This window comes from Eptatretus burgeri, unplaced genomic scaffold (genome assembly GCF_056783735.1).
Source record: "Eptatretus burgeri isolate ZD-2024b unplaced genomic scaffold, Ebu_testis_v1 Ebu_testis_scaffold_58, whole genome shotgun sequence".
Lineage (NCBI taxonomy): Eukaryota > Metazoa > Chordata > Myxini > Myxiniformes > Myxinidae > Eptatretus > Eptatretus burgeri.
Genome location: NW_028222008.1, coordinates 54,005 through 67,500, shown reverse-complemented (window position 1 = coordinate 67,500; position 13,496 = coordinate 54,005). Strand labels below are relative to the sequence as shown.

The following is a 13,496-nucleotide window of genomic DNA, read 5'->3' as shown; positions in this document are numbered from 1 at the left end:
CTCGATCGACGTCACAGCGCCCAGTCTCGGCTGCAGTCAAGATGGGAAGGAGTTCCTCCACCTCCTGCATTTCCTCCACTTCCTCCTGGAATTCCTCCTCCTCCTGCTTTTGCTCCACCTCCGACTTCATCGTTCACAAAGCATGTCCGGAGCGCCCCACCACCACCCTCTCTCCCAGCGAGATGGCAGTCTCCACAGAAGCTCAATGTGCATTCCGCTCGAGCTTCATCAGGTCCTCGTGACTCCCGCGCTACAATTGAGCCTTGGTTGGGTCCTCCATCCTCATCCTTTTCAAAGCCGAATGATCCCTCGAAAAAGGGGGCAATACCGCATCCTCCCAGCTTGCCTCCGCATCTCACACGAATTCCAAATCCAGCAACACCCAAGTCTCCGGCCACTGCACAGCACCTGGCCAGGGTCAGTGGGAATCAAGGTATACCACCTGCACCTCCACTGTTCGCACCTCACACCAACTATTCCTCACAAACCAAGGTGTCCAAGCCGACCTTTTCTTCCCCACCCGTCGTTGCTCCATTCTCTCGAGCTTCTCATTCGCCATTCTCTGGGCCTGCTGGCCATCCCAATAGAGACACTCCGTGTTCGCGCAATCAAAATCTGGTCCCAAATACGTCTGCCATGACCCCGAAGAGACGAGGCAGCGGAGTGACGCAGGTTAATTTTCTTGTTGATCTGCGGACGACGCTGCAGCAGAGGTCGCTCAAGCAGCACGGATTTAGCCAACCGCACTCCACCTCATACAGCACGGATCGTCCACCTCCGGGATTGCCTTCAGACTCGCCTTGCAAAGCCCCACGGACCGCAGGCTCCGTGCGCGCAACAATGCGGCGAAGTCCGCCTCCTGCATCACCCGAGGTCAACCGGAACGCCAAGCGCACGTACGTGTAGACCCTCAGGCACCTTTTGGGGGATTGGTCACTTGACCGCACAGGAAGTCGGTTCACAAACAACTGACTCGTTCATTGGAGGAACCCGTTGAATTTCCTGTTTCAACAAGTCGAACTTTCCTGCTGAGCGTCGACATGATCCCGAAGCCTCGGCGCGCGTCCCGGATCGTACTTCCTGGGTCACGTGGAATCGTTTTGCACCACAAACGTGTCGCGTGAAAGACTCGCCGTCCCAAGATACTTCCCATGTGGAAGTTCCTTCTGAACTCCAACGACGTGTTGAACCTCCTGGACGATCACTTCGTCGTCCGTTTTTCATCGTAATGTGACGGGCGAGAGCCTGGAACTTCCGACACACTTTTCTCCGAACGTGTCCTGTTCACACTTCCGAAATCTTCACATTTTGCGTTCCATGTATTCACGCAGGTGATGGCGGATTCATAAAAAATCGAATATAGATATAATTTTTCAAAAAAAAAAGAATCGATGACGTCACAATCAGCAGCGTTCGGCGGCAAACCGACGGCCGGCTCATTGATTTTTGTTTCTCTTTATGATTAAACTTTTCACTTTCAGACTCCACTGTGTTTAGAACTCGCCAGACAGAGATGGCTGGAGGGGTAAGGGCTCGAGATTTGATCGGGTCGCTTTAAGATGCGTTACATCATGGCAGGAGCCGCAAGTCCACCTGTCCACCCAACCACCCGATGTCTGGTCCTCTGTCATCTGTCTGGCCCTTGTCTGCCCCTCTACAGGTTGCCTGTCCAGTCTGTGACTCTGCCTCCAGCAGCTTGTCCGTTTGGTCCATCTCCGTCGGTTATTTGTCAGGCCATTGCGAATGTCGGTGTGGACTGCTTGAAGGTTGATATGGGAACAGGTTTTGGCGGTAAAAGGTCATGGAGGGGTCCATCCCCCACCCCCTCCCCTACCGACACAGGTGACCACGCCAAAAAACCTTGGCTCGTTTCTTGGGCGTGCTCACCTGTGTGGGTGGTCACGACCTCCAAGCTCGTGACAATACCTTTTGATCGAGTGATGTTAAATTTATTTCAATGCTCGACTGATCTTGCACATCCTCTCTCTCTCTCTCTCTACCCTTTCCACCTTGTCGTTCACAAGAGGTCATCTTCCTTCTGCTTGGAAATCCACCAACATCACTGCACTGCAAAAAAAAAACAAGGTGCGACAACGGCTCCCTTTAACTACGGAACGATGAGCTTCCTTCCAATCATCGGCAAGGTCATGGAATCCATCATCGCAGTTGATAATGAAATCCTTCCTTTTGTCCAACAACCTCATCTCAGATCACCAGTTTGGTTTCAGACGAGGTCACTCCATCTTGGACATGCTGCTTCTCCTCACCCAACAACGGATGGAGGTCCTCGATGTCAGACATGAGATCAGGGCCGTCTCTCTGGACGTGTCTCGTGGTTTCTCTACAGTCTGGGATCCTGCCTTACTCTCCAAACTCTCTGCCTCTGGAATCCAAGGCCAACTCCACTCATGGATTACAGACTTCCTCCACTCCCGGAGCCAACGTGTCGCTCTCAACGGAAATCTTTCATCTCCTCTTCCTGTCAAGGCTCGAGAGCCTCAAGGCAGTGTTCTGGGCATAGTCTTATTCCTGATCTTACATCAATGGATGAGGTGGGTGTGTGTGTGTGTGTGTGAGGCATGTTTTTTGTGGAGTTCTCCTGGAGCTTTGTGATGTGGAATGTGAAACACCGAAATGATCGTAATGATCTCTTGAGTTGATTAGGCTAATTAACTACAAAGAACCCGGAAGAATTCCAATGTTGTAAACGCATACGACGTTAAGGTGTATCGGGAAGCTGAATAGGTCCTTCCACCGCATGGCGTTCTAATTACAAAAATAAATAGCAAAAATAATGAGAACATTCTAACAAACCATACATCAATCAATACCAATAATATTAACAACAATAATAGCATCATTTAGCAATAATCACGAAGGTACAATCCCCACCGGAGCGCAAGCTCATCTCGGCTTGGTGAAAGGAAACCGAACAGCTCAAGTGGTCCAGCAGGTCGGTATGTTACAAGACCGTGACACCGGGGACATTTCAAACTCGGTGCAATTGTATACAGCGCACGCGCTGTAATAACAAGTCAAACAGTAATCAGAGATTGCAGACCCTCGCCAGGACTTGTTTGTGTGTGGCGTTTGTGTCCTGGTGTTACATAATTAACGAGATGGGCACTTGGTGGAGCGCATACCTCCGCCACGCAATGCCTGATCCATGAGAATACATCGAGTCCATTACATTTTTGAAATATCATGCGAAACAGCACGATTTCGATTTTGGCCCCGTCTCTCAATGGTGAAGATTCACGATAAAAATTAAATAATTCTCGTATCCAGATCTGGATTCAGATCTTCACCAAAACCGAATCAATTCTTCCTTGTCACACACCTTACATGTCCACAAAATTTCATCCAGATCCGTCCACAACTTTATGAGATATCCTGTACACAGACAAACAAACATACAGACAAGCCGGTAGGCGGCGATGGGTCGCCGAGCATGGAAACGATAAGATATAGAGCAAAATGGATGTCAAATTGCGGATAGGGAATCACCTAAAGATTATGCATATCAAATCTCATCCAGTTCCATCGACTGATAACTACTCTGTTTCCATTTGAATGAAAAGTACCGAAAATGCGGTTTGAAATCGGAAATCCCCAAAGTTCGAAGGGGTGCTGTGGGTGAACAAAGATCTAAATCGAAAATCCTGCTCTATCGTTTATGCACAATGTATTCCAGACGATTAGTGTGAATTTTCATGACCATCCGACCATAACCCGAGGAGGAGTAGCATTTGGCACGAAGGCACCTCCAGCTCTCGCATATTATCGATTTTTGCACTTATTGACCTTTGACCCCTGACCGAAGCGAAATCGGTCAATATGTCCTGAGGCAAAGTTGTAGTACTCATTGAGTACCATGAACCTGCAAAGTTTCATTCGTATCGATGCACTCACCTGGTCGCTAGGGGGCCTTCAATTTTCGCACATATCCTAATTGTAGGGGGTGCTGCGGGTAAAGTATTCCATATATTACAAAAACCGGAATATATATGATAGAGCATCACCTGTAGATCATTCGTGCAAAATTTCATAACCCTACGTGGGATAATGGCTTTCGGAATTGATTTCGCGTGAACGGTACCGATTTTGAAGGTTTTTCGGTTGTTGCTAGGGAACCAAAGCGTCCCTAGCAACCATCACAATTTCCAAAGCACGAGGTCATAAGATGTTCCGACCACCCGAGTTTGGTCAAAATCCGCCCACGTTTACTACCAATAATGCTGATGACAAACGAGCAAACATCCAAACAAACAGACAGAATTACTGACAATAAGGGTCACCTATTTCAGCGACCCAATAAGATGTCGTGCAGAGCATGACACTTGCAAAATCTAGAAAACAAATTTGACCCAAAAAAATAACTGCTGGTTGTATTCAATGGCCAAATATACAAGTCTTCTTCAAATTTCAAGTCAATCGGATGAAAATTGAGGATTTTAGAAATACCACCTGAGTTGTTCACCTTTGGCCTATGTTGACCTTTTGACTTCAAAAACAATCGGCTTCTTTCTTATGACAAACTCTACCATGTGGTGAAGTTTCGTAAAGATCGGTTTAAACTTGCGACCTGCAGGCGACAGACAGACAGAATAACAAAATTAACGAACCAATATAGTTGAAAAATCTTCGATTTTGCAAGTAACAAACAGAAATTTTTTTCAGGTGAAAACATAACCTCCTTCACCTTCGGTGGCAGAGGTAACAAACAGAGAGAAAAGGGTGAAAACATAATTATCATTAAAACATTCTCCATGAGTCGTCGCACCAACATTGAAAATTTTGTCTCAATCTGACAAGCGGTTGCGGAGGAAAACACAAAAGCTTTGTGCGGATAAACAGACAATCAAACGGACCCAAATGTGAGACCCTCTCCCTCGGCGAGGGTAACAAGACAAAGAGCAATGAAAGATTGCAGATCCTCGCCAGGACTTGTTTGTGTGTGGTGTTTGTGTGGGCTGATGTGTTCGGTCATGAATGAGACATAAATAACTAGAACTGCCACTTCATAACTGCTGGCGGTGATGACCGGGGGGGAACCAAGACGTCCTGATTTTATCGGACACTTGAACCTGACTCATGACGTCTATTATTATTCAACTGGATCCAGAATGAGATCAAAATAAATTAAATTAAAATCAAATCAGTTCGGTCCTGCATTGGAGTAATACTACCACCTGGTAGTAATTCAACAGCTGAACAGGATTTGAACTCAGGATCCTTGGATCCCAAGCCCACCACCCGAACCATTAAACCAACACCAGGTATATTTTTCGAGTTGTACAATGGTAAGAGGCTTTCTGGTTAAAAGAGACACATACCAGGTCTGGTCTCGGTTCTGAAGTTGTCATGTCCTTGGAGTATATACAGTGATTTATCAAGTCAAGGGTAGACAATCCGGTGTGAAGTTCCTCCTCGCTGGCCAACCAACTGGAAGATCTCATGAGGTCATAATAATTCCCCCTCGTTGGAAAATATGAGGCTTTGAGTGATCATTTCTTCCTTCCAAGAGAGCTGTACCTCTGTTCCCATGTGGGGAACCAGCTAAAGAAGTGCATTGTGATGTCACCACATGTATCATCCTTGGCTGAATGCGACTTTACATGCTGAGAGAACATGAGCTAGTCCTGTATTACATCTGGACAACATACGGAATATTTTTTACAGATTTGATTGAAACTTGGTGAAGAGGTTCGGTGTGTGACGGGGACGTATTGATTCGATTTTGGTGAAGACACCGATATGAATTTTTTTATTTTTTTAAGTGATTCTTTACCGTTGAGAGATTGGGCCAAAAGTGATATATGGCACGATATCTCAAAAAAAGTTATGGACGGATTCGGACAAAACTTGGTGGATAATTTGGATAGGTGGACAAGAACAAGCAGATCTAGCCAATCAGTGGGATACAAAGAGTTAACTACTCAGCCTGGCCGGAGGTTCGTGCTCTTCCAAGTGGATGTTCCAGTGCGTCCTGTTTCAGACACAGTTCCTGAAAAAGTGACTTTATTTGCTTTTGGCATGTTTAGTGTTCACATACAAACTCACAGTTCATAACGTTGGAAAGCCGAGTTGAGATCCTGTGTTGATTTGTTCATCCACGACGATGTTCGTCTTGCACCAGCTCTTGTATGAGCCTTCACTGAATGTAAATATGAGGAAGCTAAGCCTCAAAGGGGGCCATATGAAGAGAAGGGCTGTTTTAAGGGAGAGAATGGGGTCATTTTTAATACGGGGACAACGTTCTCCGGTCATCATGCCTTTCTTTCCATCCCACATCCTGATACGATACAAGGAGGGTGATCAGCAAACCAGTAACATCACGTAAACCAATAATTCTAATTTAACCCAAAAAAATTTAAACTTTTTCTTTTTCTAGGAACTGAAGTCACCCTATTTCCATTGTTTTATAAGCTTCAATATTTGACTTCCAATTTTAATGAAATACAAACAACCGTTTTGTTTGATCATTGTGTAATGTTTTTTCACAACACGTTTAATATAGCTAACAGAGTTATGGAAAAATTTGACAGCTTACATTTGGGTGTCGTCAACCAATTGTCAGAAATAGCATGCTCGACATATCTGGAACATTGCAATCATCCAAAACAATGGGAAGTCATTTTGCACCTGGAAAGATGAAAATAAAATAAAATAAACCTCATATCATATCTTTTCCTTCTTTGCGGATAACCAAAGACAGCACAAGACAAAGTATACACAAGAGTTAAGCAACATCAACAGTTATCAAAATTGGGTAAAATCAAATTTTCCTTGTAAATCCAAAGGAATCTGGCAAACTGGACAATATGAGAGCAAAAGCAACAACAGATGTACAAGCGTTGGTGTTGGAGGGAGGGGGGGTGTGAGGAGGGTGGTTGGGTAAAAACAAAATATTAGCCTGGTGGCTTACACCAGGTGAGCGAGAGGACCACAACCATGCTTCAAACTTCGTTATTTCTCTCTCTCTCCCTCTTTCTCTCTCATTTCTCCGGAGTGATTGTGGCACGCCTGTCTTGTGTTTAAATAAGTAAAGAATATCTAAGGCGTTATTCCGTGATGAAGGGATAATTACTTTTCTTTGTGACTCTGTGCTTGTGAATAATTTTCCTGTAAACACACACATGCCTTTATCCTTGATAAACTGTTCCCAACCTGCTCGGTTGTCCGTTTCCACAGTCACAGGTATCGACCGCTTGTGTGATTCTTTTTGGAAGAGCTAATATAACCACACGAACATGACGTTTGAACAGAAGAAGAAGAAAACGAGTGTTGTGAATCAATTATCCACTTCCTCACATGGAGGAATATTTTTAGCTGCGTCTCTCGAAGCGAGACGTGGCTCTAAGAGAGCTCTGCGTTGTTGTTGTTGTTCTTCTGGTGAAGACAAAACCTTTAGGACTCGGCTCTTTTATATACAGGATCCGGATCTCCTTAAATACTGAGCACATGTACACATCCTCGCATTGAGGGTGCCTTTTGAGAGCGTCTATCATGAACTTTTAAATATATTCGGACATTTGCTTTTAAGTTTCCAAAAGTTCACGTTACTATTTAAAGATTATTCAATTTAATGTGTTGTAATTTCATAAATACATTATTTATTTCGTCAATAGACTATATTTCGGAAATACGTAAATACACTCTGACGGGTCTCGCTATTGGCTTAATCAAGGCATGTGACAAAATATCGGAAGTTGTTGTTGTTGGTTTTTTTTCTTCTTCTTCTTGTTCTTGTTCTTCTTCTGGTGAAGACAAAATCTTTAGGACGCGGCTCTTGGACACATTTGTCCTTGTTTTTATAAAGCTTTAAAATTTATCATTAATTTTAAACCTCACCTGATTGGTGTTGTTAATAGCACCCACAATTAAAATGATTGACCAAAGTGGGAACTCTATTTGGCGCAAATCTGACGTACAAGGTCAGTCTCAAAAAAAAGCACAACAACAGCACTTGGTGGAGAACATCGTTTTTGGTCCCATCTTTCAATAGTAAAGTCACTTAAAAAAAAAGAAATTCTCATAACCGAATGTTCACCAAAATGTAATCAATTTGTCCTCGTCACATGTCCAAACTGTCCACCAAGTTTGGTCCGAAACCGGCCATATATTTTTGAAATATCGTGAAATATATCAATGTTTAGCTCCATCTCTTCATCGATCCATACATCGGGACCATACTCTGTGCAGAGCGTTGGTCCTGCCAAAGCAGTCTCCCATCTCTCAATGGTGAAGAATCAGCAAGAAGAATTCTGGGATCTGGATCTTCACCAAAACCGAATCAATTCGTCCTTGTCACACACCTAACATGTCCAACAAGTTTTGTCATAATAATCTGTCCATAACTTTTTGAGATATCCTGCTCACAGACTGACTTACAGACAGGGGTGAAAACATAACCTCCGTCCACCTTCGGTGGAAGAAGTAACTGAAGGGCACTCGGTGGAGCGCATACCTCCGCCACGTAATGCCTGATCCACGAGAACATATCAGGCCCAAATCAATACATTTTTGAAATATCAGGCGACGTATCGTTTTTTGCCTCAATCTCTTAAGAGTGAAGAATCACTTTTTAAATGAAATAATTCTCGCATCCAGATCCAGATTTGGATCTTCACCAAAATCAAATAAATTCGTCCTTGCCATAGTCCCAAACCTGTCCACCACGTTTCGTACAAATCCATCCATAACTTTTTGAGATATCCTACTCACAGATAGACAGGCATGAAAACATAACCTCCATCCACCTTCGGTGGTGGAGGTAATGAATTGACACGTGAGAGGGAGGTGGGGGGGGGATGTCTATCGAGATTGTAAACACGATTTGGTCATCGAGGAATCCTGAGTCCGACTCTGCCCATTGTCTTTTTTCAAAAGAATCGCACACAATGTTGTTGTTATCAAGGGGATCTTTTTCTTTTGCCATCAAGAAGATGTTCTGCTCTTTGTACGACGTGTACAGTGTCAGGATCCCCAGCATGACAAAGTAAGTGCAAGTGTACTCCAGGATGTTCGGTAAAATATTCCCGAAGGAATTCTTCGGTCGTACACAGTAAGCATGGCGAAAAGAGTGATTGAACTCGACAAGGCAAATGGCGGAGGCGGACGAAACAAAGTATTGACTACTTTTATTTATTTATTTCTTTTTTTTTTAGAGTAATCCGATCAAATAACACTGTTCTTGTTGTTTACAAAACCAGCTTCTTTCATGTGCATTTATAAAGGCTGTTAATTTACTGTAGTAAACGCACGTGACTTTTATCACCGATAATTTGATGAATTTACCCGAAAATATGAAAATCATTGGATACTATTTCCTTTCTCGCCGAAACTTTTTCTTCTCATGATTCCCAAACTGGACAAACGGGGACAGACATCATGGGAGGGGTGGAAATAATGATTGTTGAAGGCACGGAGGAAAGTGCTGCTGGAGACACGGGAGGAGGGTCCATGGACCAAATATTATTTAAATATTTTTTGAAGGTGGAATACGATGAGTTTGAAGAACCTTGTTGGTGCGAGTCGTGAGAGGTTTACACCGACATTTCTCTACTTTCTGATTCTTCACGTTTTGTTTGCTTGTTTTGAGCGACTGTAGCACGGAAGATGTCGAGCGAGTTTGTAAGTTTGAGGAAGGAAAAAGCGAATTGATATATTTCAGGCTCCTCCATCCCATTCCAAACCTCCATCTCTCTATTCTAGAAACGCTCCCAGCACGTGAGACCAGGTTACACACAAGCATGGCGTATGAATGGGGTCCGGATTGTATGGACGCCTTTCATGAGGATGGGAGCAATTTGTTCCAAACGACGACCCATTGGAATGTTCTCGAGGAGACGCTTGATCACCATCTCTGGCCTCTGCTTTGTACAAGCGCCGTCGATTTTCCAGCGGACAGCGTCCCCGACATGCAGGACGACACGTCCGCCCGGCGGCTGGACAACACCCTGAGAGTTGTCCTCCTGCCATATTCGCCAATGTCTCTGGACCAGAGCAAGTCACCGACAAAAGTGCGGACCGATGTCGAGGCCGGAGCATCACCATCTTCCCAAATGGAAGTGCCAAGCACCTCAGGTGAGTTGGAAAGCGTGTCGTGGAAGTGAGCAAAATGACATGGAGAAACACGACTCCGATCCAGGCCCGGAGATGGTCCGTGAGCTCCGGAAGGCCCCTCGTGCACCCCTGTACCCTCTCCAATCGGACAAGTTGTCCTGAGTAAGTTAAATATGATGTCCTAATGTTTGTCTCAGAGTTGATGAAAGACTCACCAACTTGTCTGTGATTTCAGGACTTTTGTACAAATTGCCACCACTGATGGAAAGGTGTTCACCATTGTTAAATCTCAATTGTTTTCGAAGTACGGCACACCTTTCAATCGTGAACGTGAGCGTTGAGGGTCAAAAACATTCTGAGACAACGGACCGTGATTGCTGAAGCACTTTGTTTTGCAGAGGATGGGGAAGAAGATGAAGAGGAGAATGCAAAATAAAAAAAACGATGAGAAAGAAGAGGATAAAGAGCAAGTGGACAAGAACAACGAAGAGGAAGAAAAAGTTGAAATTGTTGTGTTGTCTTCGGAAAACGTTCCGACTACTTGCGAAACAAACGCAGCAGCCAATTATGACGTGCATGGTGGACTTGAGAGTCCTGCCGCAACCGGTCCACAGCAGCCTCCAGCACAACAACAGGGTGATGTTGCTCATTCACCACCTACGCAAAACAAATCCCCCTCCAACCGCAGGAGCATTAGGGTCGAGGTCCACGCTGACTGCTTCCAGTCCGAAAAGATTCCTGTGGCTCCACTGCCGTCCATCATCCACTCACTCGTCGTTCAGAGGAAGAGGAGCATGAACAACGGTCTCGAACGACGGTGTCGGTTTTTTCTCGCTCACCGTTTGAGCCGGCTGCGTGCATTGGTTCCCGGATTGGTGAACGCAGGACCTGTGAACAACATCGTCGTTTTAAAGGGAGCCACGGAGTACATCGAGCTATTGAAAGAGGAGAGGGATTGTCTGAACAACGAGAAGACCAGATTGCTTTCACGACGGCAAATGCTTCTCCAGAAACTCCATTACCTGTCGGGTTGACAAGCTTTGTTGTTGTTATTGTTGTTCTTGTCCAGAAACTCCATTACCTGAAGGGTTCACAAGCTTTGTTGTTGTTATTGTTATTGTTGAGAAACTCCATTACCTGCAGGGTTGACAACCTTTGTTGTTGTTCTTGTTATTGTTGAGAAACTCCATTACCTGCAGGGTTGACAAGCTTTGTTGTTGTTCTTGTTATTGTTGAGAAACTCCATTACCTGCAGGGTTGACAAGCTTTGTTGTTGTTCTTGTTATTGTTGAGAAACTCCATTACCTGCAGGGTTCACAAGCTTTGTTGTTCTTGTTATTGTTGAGAAACTCCATTACCTGCAGGGTTCACAAGCTTTGTTGTTGTTCTTGTTATTGTTGAGAAACTCCATTACCTGCAGGGTTCACAAGTTTTGTTGTTCTTGTTATTGCTATTTCCAGGATTTAAAGCTTGCATACAGTTGTCGTGCTCTCATGCCATTGTGTCATCACCCCATTATGTTATCACCCCATTGTATGATCACGCCATTGTATCACCATTTGTGTCATCACCCCATTGTGTCATCATCCCATTATGTTATCACCCCATTTTATCATCACGCCATTGTATCAACCATTTGTGTCATCACCCCATTGTGTAATCACCCTGTTGTATTATCACGCCATTGTATCACCATTTGTGTCATCGCCCCTTTGTGTCATCACCCCATGGTGATCACCCCATTGTATCATCACCCAATTGTATCATCACCCCATTGTGTCATCACCCCATTGTGTCATCACGCCACTGTGTGACTTCTTCTGTGTATTATTACTCTATTTTGTGAGCGAACACCATGATATGAGGTCACATAGAGATTTTTATTCGTTCATGTCAATACAACAGAAACCCGATGTAAATAATCCACGATAGAAACAAAGGAATCCTTTTATTCTGAAACTGGTTAAAAGAGCGGGAAAAAAAATCTTGGTGTGTGATTTTGAAGGTGATTGGTTCCACCTGAACAAATTTACAATTGCTATTATAAGGGGGGTGGGGGGAGGGGGAAGGTGTGAGTGATGGCGAAAGGTTTGGAGGAGTGGAATTGGATGGGTGTGGTTGGTGGAGAAGGGAGAGAGGAGAGGGAGAAAGGTGTGGAGGAGAGGAGGATCTTCTTCTTCTTCTTCTTCTTTCGGCTACTCCCTTTCGGGGTCGCCACAGCGGATCATCCGTATGATCCGCATAGTGATTTGGCACATGTTTTACGCCGGATGCCCTTCCTGACGCAACCCTGGTCGCCTCTTACGACACAGGGATATGGTACACCTATTTTAACTGGGGTATACAATTGCTATTATAAGGGGGGTGGGGGGAGGGGGAAGGTGTGAGTGATAGCGAGAGGTTTGGAGGAGTGGAATTGGATGGGTGTGGTTGGTGGAGAAGGGAGAGAGGAGAGGGAGAAAGGTGTGGAGGAGAGGAGGATGATGAAGAATAAAGTAATCTCTCCACCATGGAATAAACCTTGGGAGGGGGCGGACAAGTCATTGAGGCGGCAATGGCTGGGGTCGAGGGAAGGAGCCAATTCAATGAATGAACTTCATCATATATCGATATACTCGTGTATAAAAACGAAAAACACAGTCCGTCCGTCCGTGAAGCCGTGTCACTAATATGTCCCTTAATTACGGACTGTTTGACGACACCTTGACTACACGTGCGTCACTTCATTATTTACTATTCGAATTTACCTTTTAAACTTTTCGATCGTTTAGACTGTTGAGACCCCTTAGACAGACCCTTTAGATAACGTGAAACATTTACATCCTTTATACCCTTAAATCCCATAGACCCCTAAGACCCTCCAAAACCTTGAGGCTCTTGAAGCCCACAAAGACCATTAAGACCCCCACGACTGTTAAGAGCCTGAAGATCTTCAAGACCTCCAAGAACATCAAAACCCCCTGCACCACCATACAACTCTCTGGAGGTCAAGGAGAGGAAGAGGTGTCAAAGAATGTACAAAATGAACAAATAAGACCTTATTTTTACACTCAGAACCGCTGCTCGGATCATTTCCACAATTCGTCTCAGGTGAACAGATTACAGAGATTATGGTATGTGTGGAAAGTAAATAAATGAATGATCACTGGCATGTTTTTTTTAAGATGAAGGAGAATGTCCTTCTTTCCCTTCCCATTTACCTCCTCCCAAATCCCCTCCACCCCCCACGGACGTCTCTGGGCGGTGATGAGTGTGACTTGTTTGAACGTGCTGTTTTAACGTACCCAACTTCGTTCAATCCTGTACTAATGCCAGCATAAGGGGACCAATCCCCCCTGCCCCCCGCTTTCACTCAAGTCCCCCTATCAACCACATGTCCAGAACATCCCCTTCCCCTCCCCCACACCCCATCCTCCTCACCCCCCCCG

General features: G+C 44.8%; 2 protein-coding genes across 12 annotated transcripts in view; both read left to right on the top strand.

Annotated features, from left to right (window-relative positions):
- LOC147007656 (uncharacterized) overlaps positions 1-1,482 on the top strand; it is a 25,888-nt gene extending 24,406 nt beyond the window's left edge. For all 11 annotated transcript variants that reach the window (XM_085866633.1, XM_085866631.1, XM_085866636.1 and 8 more), the window contains one exon: positions 1-1,482. This exon is cut by the window's left edge and continues 36 nt beyond it. In XM_085866633.1, the coding sequence (XP_085722759.1) occupies positions 1-906 (906 nt within the window). In that variant the 3' untranslated portion in view covers positions 907-1,482.
- The window catches only part of LOC147007653 (putative serine/threonine-protein kinase MARK-C), a 67,918-nt gene that overhangs the window by 5,196 nt on the left and 49,226 nt on the right, over positions 1-13,496 (top strand). The window lies entirely within an intron of this gene.